The 21,144-nt window shown below is 44.5% G+C and overlaps 1 protein-coding gene across 2 annotated transcripts in view; it reads right to left on the bottom strand.

Annotated features, from left to right (window-relative positions):
- Positions 1 to 21,144, bottom strand: part of SHROOM4 (shroom family member 4) — a 308,392-nt gene that overhangs the window by 3,545 nt on the left and 283,703 nt on the right. For both annotated transcript variants that reach the window (XM_086942015.1, XM_086942016.1), the window contains 4 exons: positions 19,820 to 19,944; positions 19,446 to 19,728; positions 1,965 to 2,148; positions 1,284 to 1,556 (listed from right to left, as the gene is read on the bottom strand). In XM_086942015.1, the coding sequence (XP_086798141.1) occupies positions 1,284 to 1,556; positions 1,965 to 2,148; positions 19,446 to 19,728; positions 19,820 to 19,944 (865 nt within the window). The remainder of the gene's footprint in view (positions 1 to 1,283; positions 1,557 to 1,964; positions 2,149 to 19,445; positions 19,729 to 19,819; positions 19,945 to 21,144) is intronic.

The raw sequence follows: 21,144 nt of genomic DNA, 5'->3' as shown, positions 1-21,144 counted from the left end.
TTCATTAAATCCCCTATCTAGTTCTTGGAGTTGTCCACTGAAACTATGAAAATAGGGGGTCTGATAAAGATGAAAGCCCAGGACGTCATAAGATGGACTCAGGTGAGAGGCCTATGCGGTTGACCAAGTGTCACTATGGCTGGTACCTTATAAGATCCCAGGGAAAATAGTGTGCCTCATACCCGCCCCCATTTTAGGCACTTACAAGCTTAACTCATTTGTTGAGATGTTTTGAAAAATGTCTTATTAGAATTTTTAACAAATGAGACATTGTAAAAATAAATGATGTCTTTATCATTAAAAAAAAGGACAAACGAAAAAGAGAAAGACAATTCTAGACCCCCACCACTAGATGGTGGAATAATGCACAGCATGTGAATTCAGAAAAAATATTAATGCTCCAAAACAAGCCTCACTACTATGCATGTGAAACACATTATACCCACACAACATGGCAGCTGAAATACATGTTGCCTACTCTGCTATCCACCTGTACACATTCTACCCACATCAATATCCACTAGAAATCTATTTTACCCACACCAATTTCTACCTGAATCACATTCTATCCATACCAACATCCACCTTATGCACATTCTGCCTAGACCACTTAGCACCGGAATCACTTTCTCCCACACCAGAGGGAGTCTTGGAGTATAAATGCTTTTAGCAAAGTCCACAACGTATACTGAGATCACGCCACATCTGGTTCTTTAGGGGGGTTTATGAACCACTGCTCCATCTTCTGGACTTCCCCAAACATTGTTTTTTCACCTGAAGAGCAGCATACGTCGGTGCACTGCAAACTACTGAATGCCACACACGCCCTTCACACACTAACGCACTAGGGAAGAACAAAACTGCCAGAGGCCACCTGGAACTTTAAGAATGAAGCAAACAAGAACCTTGCCCTCACCCACAAGCCCTACCCACAGGATCTTCAAAGTACCACTTCAATCTCACATTCAGCGACATGCCACCATCTGGTGCTTCCTCTAAAAGGACATCTGCTAGGACTGTGGCATGAACCACAAGACAACATAGGGGAATAGTTCAAGAGGGAACCTCACCCCAGCCGCTCAACATAATTGATTTTAAACTACCACTTACTGCTGCCTTAGGCAAAACATTCATGTGAAATTACCAGTGTGTTTACAGTTTGTCCCACAAGCTTTAATGTCAACTGCCTAGCAGCCCCCTATTGTAAGAACAATATATTACTATAATAAAGTTGATGTGCTGACTATCTTTGCACTGTTCCTTATCCTAAAGCGGACACTCACCTTTTCTTCCTGTGTGGTCTCTGGATCCAGGCTGTTAAGTGCATTTTCGACCCGGGCCAGGCGACCGGAGAGAGACAGGAGCAGGTTGACCACCTTGTCCAGGTCGCCGATGAACATCCGGTACTTGTCCAGCTCGTTTGGCTTGCACACAGTCCGCACCAACGTTTCGACCTCTTCCCCTAGGGAAGTGTTGGCGCCAATATCTTCCAAAAGTCCCCGCTGGGCTTCTTGCAGCACAGACAACTTCTTGCTGATACTTTCAATGAGCTGCAGCTATTGAGTGGTGAATGAAAACAGAATAAAATATCAAAGGGGCAGAAACATTAAATGGCTTAAAAGGAAATTAACGTTTAGGAAAGAGAGAGACGTAAAGAAAACCAAAGTAACACTGAAAAAGAAAAGTAATGTAAAAGAAATGAAATTAAAATGGCAAAAAAAAGAGAGAACTAAGGTGACAAAGAACTGAAATGAGAAAATAGAAACAAAAATGAAAAACAAGAACATACGAGATAGGAAAAAGTAAAGCAAAAGGACAGAGTGAAAAAGCAGTCCAAATTCAGATAGCAAAAGTGAACGTCAGCAAGAAGTTCAGAAAATGCAACACATACTGCAGACATCAACCAAAAACAAAATGTATGTGTGAGGCCCAGAGAGGAACATAAGGTTGAACACCAATGGTACCTTCTTCTCTGCCAGCTCTGCATCCACTTCCTCCCCCTCAGACTCATCTTCTGACACTTCTGGAAGCTCCTTCATCTTATTCAGAAGCTCAGCCTTCCCAGCGGATGTGTTGTAGTAGGCGGAGTACGAGGTGGGACTGACCGACCCACCCGGTGGAGGAGGCGAAATCGGCTGAAACTCATACCTATTGGGAAAAGCAAAAAAGGCATTAACAATCCACAGACTCGCTGTCATACAAGAGATTGTTAGTGATGATCAGACTGTATTGCAGTTCTATTCACAGACTATAATTTCAAGGACTTCAATATTTTTTAACACTCACTTAAAAAACCCTCTCCATTGTCTAATTTATGTATTGGAGAGATTGTAGAGCTAAAGAACACACCCAGAGTATTTTCCAGTAGGAGTAAAAATTCAGTGAGAACAACAGTTATTCATTTACAGATATGGATTAGGATGCTGGAGTGGAGTTGGTGATACTGAGATAAGTTTTGAAACTATGCTGGAAACATTCCTGATTTGAAGAAAGTTGGGTATTAGTCAAGGTGGTGGTGGCATTGTTGGAGTCACTTTTACCAGAGATATGCATAAAAGGTATTGCACGTAGGCTGATGTTTTGCAAGCAGATGGGCATAGGAACATACTATTGCTGTGGTGAGCAGGGCTTACTGTGTGATGCAGGTGAGGTGATACCCAATACTGGTTAACACAGGGAGATGGTGTTGGTAGCCAGGGAATGTGACTTTGATGGTTCAGTGATCCTGCCATGTAGAGTATACCTGCCAGTGTTCTTCCACTAGGGTATCCAGGAGCAGAGAGCTTTATTTTTCGGATATGATTGAGGCTAGATTAGTCGTGGTAGAGCACAGCATTTGCATCAGCCCTTATATTTAGGCTATATGTGACATTGACTATATGACTTTGCCTATAAAAACAGATCCCATAGTGGACATTAGTTTTAGGAACAATTACTTCTAGGGAGGGTTTAATGAAGGGGACAGTTCTATCCCTTCCTCGCCCTTCATTTTAAAGAAGCCAAGCAAGATTACCCAGAGAGGCACTTGTGAGTGAAACCAGACGCTTTCCAGAACAAGCAGGCAATACTGGACTACCACAAAGAAGCAAAGGTCTAAGAGAACCTTATTCAAGGACCCGAATTGGAGGAACTACTACTTTATGAAAAGCAAATAAAAACTCAAGACTAACACTTGAGGAGCATAAGGAGATAAAGCAGGGGGAGCAAAGGGATTAAGATTCCAAGAAAAAAGATGCAGCAAAGACAACTGGGTGACAACAGTCAACATGAAGTTCCAGATACACTTCGAAAACTGGAATGTGGGAGTTTGAAATTGTTAAGGCTGGAAGGGTAGAAGTGGGCAGAGTACTTCCATGGTGAAATTCATATTAAATAAATACTTTTGTAAAGTATTGACAGCGGAAAGTATTGCTATATGGCCACAGTTGAAAGAAAGGTATACATTTAGAAGCATGGACAAGTCACACAGAGTGTATGTTGTCATGCTAGGAAACCTAATCAATGTTTTTCCACTGTGTGCCTAGGGATTTATGTCTTCAGGGAGACAGGGGTGTGAAGTCTGGGGATTTCAGCAGTCTTTGACATTGTTCTATGCGGAAGATTCATAAGAAAACAAAAGAAGCCTTGGGGTGGTGCTAAGGTGATAAAATGGATGAAGGGCGCGGTGCAGAAGGACCTGTTGAATGGAGTTGATCCTGGGGCAGCGGGGGGTCTGTCGCGAGGTGCCACCAGTACATGTATTGTACATGTAAATAGCCAAGGAAGAGAAGTGATGCTTCTTTTCACGTGACCATACGATCTACAATCAAGGTAGTACCAACAGAGAGGAAGGGCTTAATTGAAAAATATGCGTCACAGAGTTGGCTACTGAAAAACCAGCATTTGCAATGCAATACGTCTCGCAGTTGTGAGAGTTTGAGCTATTGACATTGTAAATGGCAATGTCTTTTATTTACATTTTGGTTTTTAAACATAAATAAAAGGCATTTTCATTTACAATGCTAATAGCTTCTGTTTGGGCTGTTCCTGTCAATTTCATACCAGTGGCCCGTGTTCATTATTACACTGCACTTCAAATTTCGATTTTTAAAATAATATATTGGTAAATATTTTGTGAAACTAATAGGTTTCTGCTTTCCTTGAAATGTCACTTGCCTAATTTTTTTTTTGTTTGAATATCTTTATTTGGATTTTTTTCACACTCACCATACTTTGCAAATTTTACAAACAAAGAAATGTGTTATATCATCTCATCTACAAGGCACAATCTGCAGAGGATGTCATGGATTTCCACATTATGATAAGCATGCAACATCATGTCCCCCTCGCATTCATGTACCAGCATTGTGAAATTGGTAGCAGGTGATTTACACACACATAATGCAGTGATGAACACAGCGTAAGGAAATGTTGATCCATGTCTAATAACTAATCCCACGCTAAATGGCGTAACTAGGCAAAGGAAAATTAAAGGAAAAAATTCAAAAGGGGAAATGAAGAAAACGGAAACAAAATTAAAAGGAAAAGATAGTACCATACGATGTCTTGCGTGGGTGTCTTCAGTGTTAGGGAAGTTGTAGCGTGGGGGAGGGAGGGAAGGCGTGGTGGGCCAATGGTCGCCGCAGCGAGGAACTCCCCAGTGGGGGGGGGCACATCCCACTCCGTAGGACATGTGGAGAGCAAGTCTTCCGCTCAGGGAAATGTCACTTGCCTAATGGGGCGTTTCTGTGCAACCTTGCCTTGTCTTTTTCAAGTTATGAACAGTATTGTTGTCTTCCAAATGTTTGCCACACACACCACATACTTAGTGCGAACCGTGTGGGAATATTTTGGTTTCACACTTATTGTTCTGTTTGAGCCACTGACACATGTTGTTTCAGGAAAGATATCTCGAGACACGCAGTATATATATATATATATATATATATATATATATATATATATATATATATATATATATATATATATATATATATATATATATATATATATATATATATATATATATATATATATATATATATATATATATATATATATATATATATATATATATATATATATATATATATATATATATATATATATATATATATATATATATATCCAAGTTGTCCACAAACAAGAGCGCACGCAGGCTGCAGCAAATCCCCTCAGACCTTCACCCACAGCGGGATGTCGCCGACGCGTTTCGGATAAATTCCTTTGTCACAGGCTGGTAACCACAGTTCACAGCGTTTCTTGTCACACCACTTTTTTCAATTACAAGCCTCCAGATAGGCCGGTAAGCTGCTCCAATCAGCATCGTCCCAGGTATTATGGGACTTGTAGTGCGGTGATTCTACCCAGATGGGTGCAGTGTTCTGTGGGTCCCCAATCAAACCCACTGATGGGCCCCGGAGTGGGAAAGGTCTACATGCCCGGTGCTGCTTCCCCATATGCAGAGTTCGACTGGATGTCAAGTTCAAAGGCCCGCTGCTCTTAGAAGCGGTGGTGCGCTCTCCACGGCTGGACTGCCGTGCAAATATAAAGCTCCAAGTTGTCCACAAACAAGAGCGTACGCAGGCTGCAGCAAATCCCCTCAGACCTTCACCCACAGCGGGATGTCGCCGACGCGTTTCGGATAAATTCCTTTGTCACAGGCTGGTAACCACAGTTCACAGCGTTTCTTGTCACACCACTTTGTTCAATTACAAGCCTCCAGATAGGCCGGTAAGCTGCTCCAATCAGCATCGTCCCAGGTATTATGGGACTTGTAGTGCGGTGATTCTACCCAGATGGGTGCAGTGTTCTGTGGGTCCCCAATCAAACCCACTGATGGGCCCCGGAGTGGGAAAGGTCTACATGCTCGGTGCTGCTTCCCCATATGCAGAGTTCGACTGGATGTCAAGTTCAAAGGCCCGCTGCTCTTAGAAGTGGTGGTGCGCTCTCCACGGCTGGACTGCCGTGCAAATATAAAGCTCCAAGTTGTCCACAAGAGCGCACGCAGGCTGCAGCAAATCCCCTCAGACCTTCACCCACAGCGGGATGTCGCCGACGCGTTTCGGATAAATTACTTTGTCACAGGCTGGTAACCACAGTTCACAGCGTTTCTTGTCACACCACTTTGTTCAATTACAAGTATATATATATATATATATATATATATATATATATATATATATATATATATATATATATATATTTATATATATTTATATTACCTACTGGCGGTCGCCAGTAGGTAGTTATAGTTAGGATTTTTTTCAATGTTAAATCTCAAAATTCTATTTGGAATAACTTTGCCACCGGTTGACGAATCTGCCTGAAAATTTCCTGAAAATGGCCTCGTCGAGCTCCGGTCCTTCCTTGAAAGTTTGGGGGGGATACGTCAAGCGGGGGCGAGATAAAAGGGGGGTCCCAAAACGCGTTTTCCCCATGTTAATTTCCATAGGGCGGTCGATTTCACTTTTAGCCCGAACGGCTGAATGGATTTCCACCAAACTTGGCAAAATTGTAGGGACTGGTAGCCCGATGTGCCTTTGCTATGTCTCAAGATGTGTGCTGCAGTGGATTTTGAGTAATTTAGGTTCAAAAAAATATATATATCTATAGGCGCTCTCCGGTGCGCGCACCGGAGTGCGCTCCTGGCGCGACACGCGACTTGTGCGCAGAAAGCTGATTGGCTCTTGGGTGTCTGTAAACATTCTAAACAGTCTGGAGCGGCCGCCATCTTGTGTCTCTGTAAAATCGAGACACAAGGGGTTTGAAAAAAAAAGGGGCAAATGACCATAAGGGGGAAGAGTAGACCCCCTCTGACCCCCTAGGTTTGATGTGGGGGCTAAAATAGGGTCCTGCGGGGCATTACATTTTTTATTTTTTTTTTCGTTTTGCGCGGGGGAAGCGCATGGTACGCGCACCGGGAAGCGAAGCACGGGGAAAATCCAGGACCATATTTATGAAGGCCTTGCGCTGCCAGTTTTGCGCCGCCTGTGCGTCAATTTTCGTGACGCACCAGCGGTGTAAAAAAATGCGCATTGTTACACTATATTTAAAAAGTGACGCATCTATCTAGATGCGTCACTTTTTAAATATAGTGCAACGAGGCACATTTTTTTACACTGCTGGTGCGATGCGTCACTTTTCTGTGCGCACTCCTTATGACATTCCAGATGTGTCATATTTAATGTATGACGAATCATGTTGCAAGGAGTTACAGATACGTCAGTATTTCTGACATATCTGTAAACATGAAAGTGACGCGAGGCAGGCGCAAGATTTTGACGCAACAGCATCCTAAAAGTGACGCAGAGAAATCTCATAGATTTCAGTACGTCGTTATTACCAAGCTTTTTGCGGGGGATTGCCCCCTCTGCATACATTATACCTGACGCAGATATAATGTGGCGCAGAGTTTTAAAAAGTGACCCATGTACCTAGATGCGTCACTTTTTAAAAATAGCGTCAGGTATAATGCATGCAGAGGGGGTGTTCCCCCGCAAAAAGCTTGGTAATAACGACGCAGTGAAATCTTTGAGATTTCACTGCGTCACTTTTAGGATGCTGTTGCGTCAAAATCTTGCGCCTGCTTCACAGCAGACCTTTCACATGGTGCTTTTTCCATGTGAAAGGACACATTACTGGAGTTGCGTCACTTTTGTGACGCACTCCAGCAATGCGTTACTTGGAATGTCATAAGGAGTGCGCACAGAAAAGTGACGCATCGCACCAGTGGTGTAAAAAAATGCGCCTCGTTGCGCTATATTTAAAAAGTGACGCATCTAGGTAGATGGGTCACTTTTTAAAATCCTGCGCCACATTATATCTGCGTCAGGTATAATGCATGCAGAGGGGGTGTTCCCCCGCAAAAAGCTTTGTAATAGCGACGCAGTGAAATCTTTGAGATTCCAGTGCGTCACTTTTAGGATGCTGTTGAGTCCAAATCTTGCGCCTGCTTCACAGCAGACCTTTCATATGGTGCTTTTTCCATGTGAAAGGACACATTACTGGAGTTGCGTCACTTTTGTGGCGCACTCCAGCAATGCGTTACTTTTGTGTTTACAGATACGTCAGAAATACTGACATATCTGTAACTCCTTGCGAATTGATTAGTCATATATTAAATATGACATATCTGGAATGTCATAAGGAGTGCGTCCAGAAAAGTGACGCATCGCTGTTTTCACGTAGCGATGCGTCACTTTTCAGAAATGAGGCCTCCAGTTTATTCACTGTGTCACCTCTACGACCCTTTCTTGCATCAATACGTCCCTTTTGCATACATTACACCTGAGGTAGGAATAATGTGGCACAGGGGTTTACAAAGTGATGTATTTACCAAGAAACACCACTTTGTAAATATGAATAAATAAGGTGTATTTTTTATTGGAATGTTGTGTCACAAAAAGTGATGCTTTGGTGGCGTTAAAGTGACGCATGGCTTCATAAATGAAGCCTTCTACCTTCAACTCCAGCAATGCATCTTTTCTTATCCTTCAACACTCCTGTTCTTTTTCAACATTTTCATTGAATATCAACATTCCCCATATTCACTCTTCTTCTCATAACTTTCTTTTCTAACACTCACCTTCTTTCATTCCTCCTACTTCACTTCTTTTTTCCTCTCATACCTTTCTGTTCTTTCTTACTCATTCTCCTTTCAATTATCAATGCACTATATTTCACTTACTCTTCATTTTTTTAAGAATATAGCTCTTTGATGAGAATTGGAGGTAGTTCTGAAAAGAACTTTTGGTTTTCTTCTTTTAACTGAACAGGAACAAAAACAGGGAATGGAAACTGCTCAACAGGAGCAAAAAGAAAACAAAAAAAACTAGGGGTGGAAAGGGCAGCGATGGTTCTCCAATGCTCGAACCATGAGCTGGACACTTTGCTCCCCATAGGTGAGGAGTTGATTGCAGTATCTGCATCTGAGGACACCATGGTTAAAAGCAGGTTGTATGTTTGGCACCTGCTCCTGCGATTGCCCTCTCCCAGAAGAAGTTGCTCCTCCGGTTGATGTAGAGGCCCCATCTCTGGGAACCTCTTGTGCCAGAGCCCTGACACTTTCCCGGGCAAAATTCTGGGGGTGCCTCCTCTCCACATGTCGGATCATCGTAAAGTTCCCAAAAGAGTACTTTTTTTGGGGGTCACCCCGTGACAGGACCTGTTTGCAGATCCTGCACTCCACTTTTGGTGCATTCACCTTCTTCTGGTCAGCTGGAATCTTAAAAAATTTCCATATGAAATGTTCCTTCACCTTTGGGGTAGGAGGCTCTTCATTGATGAACTCAGGTTCATCCTCACTGCTGGATTCTCTGGCAGCCATGGTAAATCACAAAAGATCCAGGTGCAAAAAACAGGTCTTTCAGTCAAAAAAGTGAAAGAAGAAGTGAAGGAAATGGGTGGGGATTTCATTCATTGTAAAAAAAACTGTTAGCAACCAATGAAAAGTGTTATTTTAGGGTCACATGACCCGACGCGTTTACGCTGCGCGCTCCGGAGCACTTCCGGGTGCGTTTACGCAGCGCGATCGTAGGCGCTTCCGGGGCGCAAACGTGGCGCGATCGAAGGCGCTTCTGGGTGCTTTTACGCGGCGCGAACGTAGGCGCTTCCGAGGGCACTTACGTTGCGCGCCGAAGTGACGTCATCAAACTTTTACAGAAATGCATAATCATTTTCCTTATAAAAAAAAACTGATTTTATTTGTATGGTACGAAATGTTTTGCATTATTATTAACTTTTCATTCATATTTTTTTTCACGAACAACAGTAGCGCTCTGGGTGCGCTTTCAGGAGAGCTCACCGGAAAGCTTACCGGAGAGCTTAGCTGAAAGCTTCCCTGAGCGCGCACCCAGAGCGCAAAAAAAAAAAATTATATAAAAAAAAATGAATACTTACAAAAAAACAGCAAATTGTAAAAAAAAAAAAATGGTTAGAAACTCGATATAGAAAGGAATTAGCATTTAAAAAACCTATGAAATTCACTGAAAAAACCATAGATTTCACACCAGTTATAGTTAGGAAATAGCATTTAAAAAACCTATTAAATTCACTGAAAAAACCATAGGTTTCACACCAGTTATAGTTAGCTGGAAATTTTACTGATATAAAACCATTGAAATTCCCACGTTATAGTTAGTCGGACTCACTATAACTTGCACGTGCAATGCACTGCTGATGACATCACATATTACATCACTCATGACATGGTCAGTGACATCACTCATGACATCACTGATGACACCATCCTTGTGACACAGTGACAGACCTCCTCTCACTGTAAAGTAACCTTTGAAACACATATTGAAAAATAGAAACTAACATTTTCAAAAAATTGCATATACCCATACCAGTTACAACAACCAATTCAGTAATTTCACCATCTATATACAAATTCACACATTCACCAACAGTTTTATGTATTCACTCATACATATACTCATTCATCATATGTAGTGATACCCCTATTCATTCTGTTACACACCGACAGTCATCAAAAACTTACTCATACATATACTCACACATGCAAATAAACTAATAAACATCCATTTATTTGCATATACAACTATACACACATTAGCACATTACTTCTAAGGAAACTTACACATACTTTCTTAAACAATGACTTACAGAAACACATACTTATTTAAACAGGAACTCTTTCAATCTCTCACTCTCACATATACTTACTTATATACATCAATGCTCATATATACAAGAATAAAACATATGTAGTTACTCATAAAGACACTAGTGAGAGAGGCATTCACTCACTAACACACACATATACACACTCATCCACCCATACAGTCCTGCACATATGCTGTCTTCAAAACACATATAAATAATGAGTTTTGCATTCATGCATCTATGTGGTAAGTAACACCCCACCAAACCATACAGACACTCATACTGATACTAAAAAAACATCTAATAACCCATATACACACACATGTAGCTACTTACCAACCCATGCAGCCACTTATACACAAAGTAAAACACTGATACATATATTTAAATATTTAAACATTACTCGCTAATATACGTATTCACTAAGATACACTTAATAAGCCAGTTAACCAATCAATTTTTTTTTAAAAAACATCCATTTAGACACTTATTTAAACATTTATTCTTCCATCGACCTTAACATATACATATATAAAATATATTTATTTTTCAGAAAGACACACATTCACTGGACGATGTCATCAGTGATGTCATGAGTGATGTCATGAGTGATGTCATGAGTGATGTCACTGACCATGTCATGAGTGATGTAATATGTGATGTCATCAGCAGTGCATTGCACGCGCAAGTTATAGTGAGTCCGACTAACTATAACGTGGGAATTTCAATGGTTTTATATCAGTAAAATTTCCAGCTAACTATAACTGGTGTGAAACCTATGGTTTTTTCAGTGAATATATATATATCCATATATCCAAGTTGTCCACAAACAAGAGCGCACGCAGGCTGCAGCAAATCCCCTCAGACCTTCACCCACAGCGGGATGTCGCCGACGCGTTTCGGATAAATTCCTTTGTCACAGGCTGGTAACCACAGTTCACAGCGTTTCTTGTCACACCACTTTTTTCAATTACAAGCCTCCAGATAGGCCGGTAAGCTGCTCCAATCAGCATCGTCCCAGGTATTATGGGACTTGTAGTGCGGTGATTCTACCCAGATGGGTGCAGTGTTCTGTGGGTCCCCAATCAAACCCACTGATGGGCCCCGGAGTGGGAAAGGTCTACATGCTCGGTGCTGCTTCCCCATATGCAGAGTTCGACTGGATGTCAAGTTCAAAGGCCCGCTGCTCTTAGAAGCGGTGGTGCGCTCTCCACGGCTGGACTGCCGTGCAAATATAAAGCTCCAAGTTGTCCACAAACAAGAGCGCACACAGGCTGCAGCAAATCCCCTCAGACCTTCACCCACAACGCGATGTCGCTGACGCGTTTCAGATAAATTCCTTTGTCACAGGCTGGTAACCACAGTTCACAGCGTTTCTTGTCACACCACTTTTTTCAATTACAAGCCTCCAGATAGGCCGGTAAGCTGCTCCAATCAGCATCGTCCCAGGTATTATGGGACTTGTAGTGCAGTGATTCTACCCAAATGGGTGCAGTGTTCTGTGGGTCCCCAATCAAACCCACTGATGGGCCCCGGAGTGGGAAAGGTCTACATGCTCGGTGCTGCTTCCCCATATGCAGAGTTCGACTGGATGTCAAGTTCAAAGGCCCGCTGCTCTTAGAAGCGGAGGTGCGCTCTCCACGGCTGGACTGCCGTGCAAATATAAAGCTCCAAGTTGTCCACAAACAAGAGCGCACGCAGGCTGCAGCAAATCCCCTCAGACCTTCACCCACAGCGGGATGTCGCCGACGCGTTTCGGATAAATTCCTTTGTCACAGGCTGGTAACCACAGTTCACAGCGTTTCTTGTCACACCACTTTGTTCAATTACAAGCCTCCAGATAGGCCGGTAAGCTGCTCCAATCAGCATCGTCCCAGGTATTATGGGACTTGTAGTGCGGTGATTCTACCCAGATGGGTGCAGTGTTCTGTGGGTCCCCAATCAAACCCACTGATGGGCCCCGGAGTGGGAAAGGTCTACATGCTCGGTGCTGCTTCCCCATATGCAGAGTTCGACTGGATGTCAAGTTCAAAGGCCCGCTGCTCTTAGAAGCGGTGGTGCGCTCTCCACGGCTGGACTGCCGTGCAAATATAAAGCTCCAAGTTGTCCACAAGCGCGCACGCAAGCTGCAGCAAATCCCCTCAGACCTTCACCCACAGCGGGATGTCGCCGACGCGTTTCGGATAAATTCCTTTGTCACAGGCTGGTAACCACAGTTCACAGCGTTTCTTGTCACACCACTTTGTTCAATTACAAGCCTCCAGATAGGCCGGTAAGCTGCTCCAATCAGCATCGTCCCAGGTATTATGGGACTTGTAGTGCGGTGATTCTACCCAGATGGGTGCAGTGTTCTGTGGGTCCCCAATCAAACCCACTGATGGGCCCCGGAGTGGGAAAGGTCTACATGCTCGGTGCTGCTTCCCCATATGCAGAGTTCGACTGGATGTCAAGTTCAAAGGCCCGCTGCTCTTAGAAGCGGTGGTGGGCTCTCCACGGCTGGACTGCCGTGCAAATATAAAGCTCCAAGTTGTCCACAAACAAGAGCGCACGCTGTGAACTGTGGTTACCAGCCTGTGACAAAGGAATTTATCTGAAACGCGTCGGCGACATCGCGTTGTGGGTGAAGGTCTGAGGGGATTTGCTGCAGCCTGTGTGCGCTCTTGTTTGTGGACAACTTGGAGCTTTATATTTGCACGGCAGTCCAGCCGTGGAGAGCGCACCACCGCTTCTAAGAGCAGCGGGCCTTTGAACTTGACATCCAGTCGAACTCTGCATATGGGGAAGCAGCACCGAGCATGTAGACCTTTCCCACTCCGGGGCCCATCAGTGGGTTTGATTGGGGACCCACAGAACACTGCACCCATCTGGGTAGAATTACCGCACTACAAGTCCCATAAGACATGGGACGATGCTGATTGGAGCAGCTTACCGGCCTATCTGGAGGCTTGTAATTGAATAAAGTGGTGTGACAAGAAACGCTGTGAACTGTGGTTACCAGCCTGTGACAAAGGAATTTATCCGAAACGCGTCGGCGACATCCCGTTGTGGGTGAAGGTCTGAGGGGATTTGCTGCAGCCTGTGTGCGCTCTTGTTTGTGGACAACTTGGAGATATATATATATATATATATATATATATCAATATCAATATCAATATCAATATCAATCAAACCACACAAGTCGCTTTGGAACCCTGCCACAGTCGGAGGCGGGCCTCGGATGGGATAGCGAATCCCAATCTATCCAACCAAACACTTTCTCAGTGAAGAAAAGAAATCCGGGCCACTTTCAGGTGCAAAAGCGTGTTTATTTTCAACGGCTCTCTCGACGCGTTTCGCAGGGTTGACCTGCTTTCTCACGAGAACGAACCAACATCAAAGTAAGTAATATATACAGTCACGTGGTATTACGTCATACCAACATAATGGAAAACAGACTTAGTGGTCTACCTGCGGGCTGAGTTCGAGTCATATGTAAACAATTAAATTGCATTTAACAGAACATTTTCAAAACAATTATTAGAATGCATATCTCATAATGCGGTAGTAAAATAAAATAATGGTATACAGTAATCTTAAGCTCAGCTTAGCCACTGGGAGTTCAATGTTACGATGTTGCATGTTAATCAATTATACTGTTGCGCCCAATGAACCAGAGGGACAAATGCAATACAATTTGCAAGTCTATTGAGTGCCCAACATTACGAGAGGTATGCAGCGGATGGGCACAAGGCATGGCACATTCTAATCAGCAGTGCCACATGTGGCTTTTCAGTGAAATCAAATTATTCAACCAAAGTCCATGTTTCCCAAACAAAGTGGATATTGCCCAAGTGGGCCTAGATTAAATCAAAACACTGTCGTCACTGTATACCATTATTTTATTTTACTACCGCAACTCAACTGTGTCTAGTTGAGGATACAGTTTCTGCCGGCAATACGATCTTACATGCCGGTAGCTGCCACCCACGTTCGGTAGTTAACAACATACCATTGGGGGAGTTCTTGCGCATCAAGCGGAACTGCTCCACAGATCAGGAGTATAAAAAAGCCAAGAAAGAGTCCAGAGAAAGATTTGAGAGAAGAGGCTACTTTAGAGGAATTTTGGATGAGGCAGAGAGAAGAAGTGACGCACGACCGAGGGAGGAACTCCTAGTAGATAAAGTAAAGACAGGAGATACATCGTTGAGGTTAATAACTAATTTCAATGATAAGTCATCTGAGGTATTCCAAATCCTAAGAAGGAATTGGAATATATTGAAATCAGACAGTACAGTGGGGAAGTCATTATCAGACTACCCACTGATAACCTACCGTAAAAGTCACTCATTGAAGGACCATCTAGTAAGTAGCCACTACGAGAGCAAAAAGAAAAAGAAAGCTCCCGCATTAGGTTTCTACCCATGCATGAAGTGCAAGGCCTGCAAGAATTCACAGAAAGTGAAAGAGTATGAGGTACCGGGAAGGGGGCAAAAGAAGAAGAAAATTCTAAAACTGTTAAACTGCAATTCTGAGTTCACGGTTTACTGCTTGGTATGCCCATGTGGAAAGAAATACGTGGGCAGTACCATCAAGCAAACCAAGTTGAGGGTCCTCGAGCACATGAGGGCCATCAACTTGAAGGATCAGGCATACCCAGTGGCTCGCCACTATGAAAAGGAACACCATAGCAACAACAATCTGCTGTCCTTTTTCATACTGGATCAGCTGGTGAGAACAGAAAGAGGAGGAGACTGGGTTAGAAAGCTGAGAATGTTGGAGTCTCGCTACATTATTATGCTGCAGACCAAGACCCCGACAGGCCTGAACAATGAAGAGGAGATGTGGGCTCATTTATAGGATTTGCCCAACCTCATCAATTGCACAGAACCCCCCGAGCTGAAAACTCTTTGTAGAATCCATTGATTAATTATGACTCTGCACGCTGCCCCGATCACCCCAATTGAGGGTATCTTCCGAAGATAGATGAAGTTCATTATAAGCCCATCCAGGGCACAATAGTCTTTAGGATACCCTGAGGCACAAATGTTCTCTAACGCATTCTGCATTAAGAATGAGTTAGTAGGCCCATTCAGGGCTGACAATTTGAAACTGTATCCTCAACTAGACACAGGAACACGAGAAATTTATATTGTAAATATATAACGAAAATAATTTGGATGAAGTGTTCCGCAATGAGAGTAAGAAAATATGTTTTGAATTTTACCTTGCAATACAAAAGAATCCTAGTAAATGAGGGAACGTTCTTAGCAATACATTAGAATGCGGATGGTGTATTAACCATTCAAAGATGGCTGCCGAATGTAAATGAATTTAGTGTGCCTCTTTTATGTTTATTTTTTAACACGTGATGTTTTTTTGAATGTTAACTTTATTTAAACACTGAGAAACGATTCCGTTGGCGAGCACTGACGAAGGCGGCAACGCCGAAACGCGTTTGCTTGTTAGCTGTGTGTGTGCGCATGGAATAAATCTAAAAGCGGAGATCGAAAACTGGGCTGGAGTGTCCTCATTTATGTAGCGGTTCCACGGATGGGAACTGTGTGTTGGTAATATATTACGCGCCCCACCGCGCGTTGAGGAGGCACCCGGAGTAAAAGTGGAGCGGTTGGAGGTGGTTGGAGTTGTGGATATATATATATATATATATATATATATATTTAGGCAAACACTGAGGCGCTCATAAAGGCAGGGGTCAATTACAGCTTGGTTCCACTCTGCGGCAATTCACCTACCGGACCGGCGGTTCAAAGGGAAGTTAAATGCTCGAGGCGGCAGAGAGGGGGCGCCACGGCCGCCGGTGGCCTGCCCGATCCAGGGACCAATGAAACCTCGTGCCTGAACGCGAAACACTGTGACGCCTCCGTCGTCTTCAGAGACCTGACAATTCCATAGGAGACATAGAACAAGCGGCCAATGGAAGCAAAGCATAACTCTTTTGACACTTACACAAGAGAGGCCTGCTAAGGCAAGACATATTTATGTCAGAATGCCGGGCGGCCTTTTCAAAGGCACTTGAACTCCTTCCAGGCTTTAAGCTCAAAGAAATTGGGACAATTAATTGTTTAAGCCTGGACGGTTAAAACAGAAGCATTTCGGCATATATTTACAATGGTGGGGTATGTGGTATGTTTACAATAGCAGCATGTTGTATTTAATGCATGTAGGATGCTGCCTTTGTACCGGGGGAAGAGAGTGGGTTTTAAAGCGGTTGGTAGAATGGCGGCACAGCATTGCAGCATGTGTGTTTACATCAGAAGCATGGACTATTTACGTGCACCAAGGACAGGACGATGCCTGTCCTACGTCGGGGCAGCATGGCATCTTTACACGGAGACAACGCAATGTCATTACAGCCAGAGAGCATGGCTTCTGGGCACACGGTGGGCCAACACAAGTTCTGTACACCTGGGCAGTGTGTTTGCTGTAGACCCGGGCTGCACAGTTCCACTGCACAGGGGCAGCATGGTTTCTACCCCGCGGGTCTCCATGGGGGGAGAACTGACACGATACTCCCCGCACTCATCGGAAGTGTAACTTCCCAGACTTCCCCACTAGTGTAACTTCGGTTCCAAGTGTCCGTTGAGCATTGACTCTCCGACACGAGGCATCGAGCTGTGTGGTGTAGAACTCCCACCAAACGTGCTTAGTTCATCCATGGGAAGGTGGTGTGTGTCTGCTGGGAGTCCCGGCAGGGGGCGCCTGGCAGGCATTACAGAAGGGCGGACACAGACAGCAGTGTGCACCAGGGATGTGCAGCAGGGGAGTTGCTGAGGGATCACGGGGACAGGCACACGGAGGGTCTCATGTGCAACAAAGGAGTGGGAGACATTGTACCGAGGGGCTCAATGTGTGTATCTGCACATGAGACTGAGTGCTAGTAAGGTACCTGGGTGGGTAGTTTACAAAACTGCAGAGGGCCAGGAAGCAAACTAGGCCTGGGAATCTCTCGGAGCCAAAAGGTATGTGTGTGTGAAGCAGCCAAGGCCAGCCTGCAGAGTAATCAAGCTCTTTAGATCTATACCTTAGGAAACTCCCAAACCTAGCTGCAGAATACGTCAGTTTCAGATGGCCGAGAGGTTAGGAAACTCTTCAAACGTGGTATGGGCCTTAACCAATTAATAGGAATATCAATGCCCTTACAATCACCGTCTCCCGACAAACAAACCTAAAACCCCTATAGATTTCAAGGGAGCCACTGTCCAGAAAATCTGACATCATGAACGGTTGGGAGACGCACTCTGGCTCCGAGAGGTCCTCTTCATGCCTGCACAGATTAAAGATGCTGATGTTGCTCGAGTAAAGCTCCCATATCAAACAAAGGCCCTCCATCTGCTGTGAGCTCGAACCTGGGCAAACCGCACCAAAACCACTGATGCTCCTCCCTAAAAGACCATTAAATAAATAAACACAGCCAACGATCCGGCTCGTGTTACAGATTCCTGCGGCGCTCAACCCGGGGGAGAAAGAGAGCAGCCCGGAGTCCGAAATCTGCTGCTCACACTAAAAATAAAAACAAGCCGATGGGGGTAAGGAAAGTGAAAGCGAGCGACGCGTATAATCACAGGAACACACACGCATTTCTTACGCACTGAGCATGTGTGCGGCCAACTTTGCCTGGGGCATGGAGCGCGCAGCAGTGTCTGGGGCTCCCGTGAGCTGAGGGAGCCCCGCATGTTGTAGCCTGTGTGAAGGAGCCCTCCCGCAGAGAGAAGTCTGATGGGAGCCCACCCCGCCTTTGTGAATGCTGCTGTGGGGCTCCTGTGAGCATGAAGGTGCCCCGCGTGTTTCTGTGCCAGTGACGGGAAAAGAGGCCCCCCTGCCACGAGGAGACCAGCCAGGGAGGAACGCATCCCCCACAAGAGCCGGTAAGTGGGGCATGTGGAGCGCTCGTGAGCATTAAAAAAATGCTACTGTAGGGGGTTGACTTGCCTCGGAAGCGGGACAGGCGATGTGCACAGCGCGTGGCTGTACGTGCATGTACACGTACACCTGCTCAAATCGCAAAAAGCTCTGTGCGTGCCCATCTCCTGTCCCACTTCCGAGGTAAGTTCACAACAATAAGCCTCGCTGGCGACAGCGCTTCGCGCTGCGTATGCCAGGCTCGACCTAAAAAGGCAGCTGACTGCAGAGATAAACAATTAAGGCAGAGAAACCGGTGTGTGGTATAGAAGACCACAAGAGGGCCTTGGGGTTGTCAGACATGTGAGGGATCTGGGTTCTACAATTATTAAATGAATTCATTTGGAAATAGTCACAATTAGTTCATTAATCTAGAAACAACCTATTCAATAGTTTTGTTGAAGATCTAAAACTCCTCTAATAGATATGTCCTTGGATGGCGTTGCTCCCCAACCTCCCCAGTATTGTTTCTCAAAAAAACAAAGCTAGCCACATGGTAAGACATACATCATAACCTCCTTGACGCCATCTTTTCAACATGGAAGAGGTGAAAAGAGGGTGCACCAGCAAGCCAGGACCATACCACAGGCTGCCCGGCACCATATCATTTAAAGCACCTGCCCCCCATTGTATTTAACATAGATCCCTCTACCCCTTGGGGGACAAAGGGTGAACAAAGCAAGGGCAGATAACAAATTAATTATTTTAGATGGGTTTCATCTTTAACATCTTGTCTGATAAAGAGTGCATAGGCTTATGATAACTTGGCTCAGGGTAATCTTAAGAGCAGTCGTACAAGTGCGATTTGCATTAACTAATTTGCTTCTTACTTTATCTTCATTATAGGTATTAAATGAAACAGGAGTTATATTGGGAAGATGAAACTAGGCAATCGGACCATGAAGAAAGGGAATTAAAAAAGAAATAACGCCTACCTTTCTTGACCTGGGTTCTCATACGGCTTCTCCGCACTCCAATCCTTCTCAAAGTGCTCTGTCCAGGACTGCCGGTCACCCTTCGAGAACAACTCGCCCATCACCTCTGCTGTGGTCACCATGCCAGAGCCCTGGCTTAGCACCATCGCCAACGAGCGGTCTCTGCCGGCCACATCCCGCATTAGCTCCTCAGAGGTCATCCGCACAGGAAGCCTGTGTGTAGCGTCAGCTTGGCAGCTTCCCTCCTCTTCCTCCTCCGCACCCTCCTGCATGTACCCTGTAGCTGTAGAGCAGGGGAGAGAATTAACTACCAAGGTGTCTCACAGACCCGCACCTGTGACTATTGCTGGCTTTCACAGCAAAGGACAACTCACCAGGACCAGGGGACACAGACTTGTGCCACTCTTCAATGCAGCTGCTCAAAGACGACCGGTCTCCAGCCTCACTGCCCGTAGATCTGTCTACATCACCATTCAACTCATAACGCCTTGTGTCCAACCTAAGTAAAATGCAAACAAATCAGATAAAGAGGCAGCAATAAAGATGGAGAAAGAGCTCGCAGAGAGAAAGTACACCTGCATAGCAGAAGAGATTGCAATTTCTGATCATAACAATTATGGCACGTGGTTACAAGGAATTTGACTCTATCGGCTTTAGATCTGAATTGACGGAGTTAGTGTTCGTGACTCATTGGTGATTTATTTTACCATTGCCTGTTCTGTGCAATATGAACTTCACAAAAACATGCCTATCACAACTGGCAGAAAATGACACTGTTTCTGTAGGACAGCCCTGGCAGAGTTCTTAAAGCATCTTTAAGGCACCTCAAGCACAAAGTCAAACATCAAAGATGGTGCACACTTGTTGACACAGCGGGGAAACTAGAACGGCTTCAGAGCACAGCAGTCACCAGTGCTCTAAGCACAATATTCACAGAAGTGTCAAGAAGTGATTTGGGTGTAGTGTGACAAGGCTCTAAGCCCTACCACCCCATTGCATGTTATTTCTCATGTTCTTCCTTTCTAGCAGACACACCTGTGCTCCACATCAGAAATGATGCTCATCGAAGCAACAACGCTATTAGCATGTTTCGGTGACATTCTTATAGATGCGTAAGAGGGCTCACCGGTCTGACTGTGAATGATATTTCCCTGCCCTTAAATGTATTTATTTCATTGTTCTGTTATGCACCGGCTGGTCACCAGAAGCAACTTTGCGATGCTAGCGAGTCTGACCATATTCAGTGAACCTGGTTAGCCCCTTACCACCGAACTGGTAACTATAAAAGGATAATGATGAGGAACAGAGTTTTCTCCTTAGAGCTGGGTTTCTGCAAAGGATGGGCAGCCATTTTTGTTTGGGGCAGAGGCGGGATAACATGGTGTGAGTTGGTGGCAGCCATTTTTGTTTGGGGCAGAGGCGGGATAACATGGTGTGAGTTGGTGGGGAGAGGTGGAAAAGAAGACCTCTTTGAAGAGACTGGTCTTCAGATTACGTATATCTACCATAAGACGTGGTATGAACCTCTCACGTCAAAGAGTGCCAGCATCGACAAACGGTCTTGATTAATTTGCGGTGATTATGTTGAATACACCAAGACGCAAATACTTCACGCCAAAAAGGAACCAATGCGATTTGCTCATGAAATATGCAAAATGCCTCAGTATTGTGAACCGTATGCAACCTTCAGGTAACATGT

This window comes from Lissotriton vulgaris, chromosome 10 (assembly GCF_964263255.1).
Source record: "Lissotriton vulgaris chromosome 10, aLisVul1.2, whole genome shotgun sequence".
Classification (NCBI taxonomy): Eukaryota; Metazoa; Chordata; class Amphibia; order Caudata; family Salamandridae; genus Lissotriton; species Lissotriton vulgaris.
This window is presented reverse-complemented; position numbering and strand designations above follow the sequence as displayed.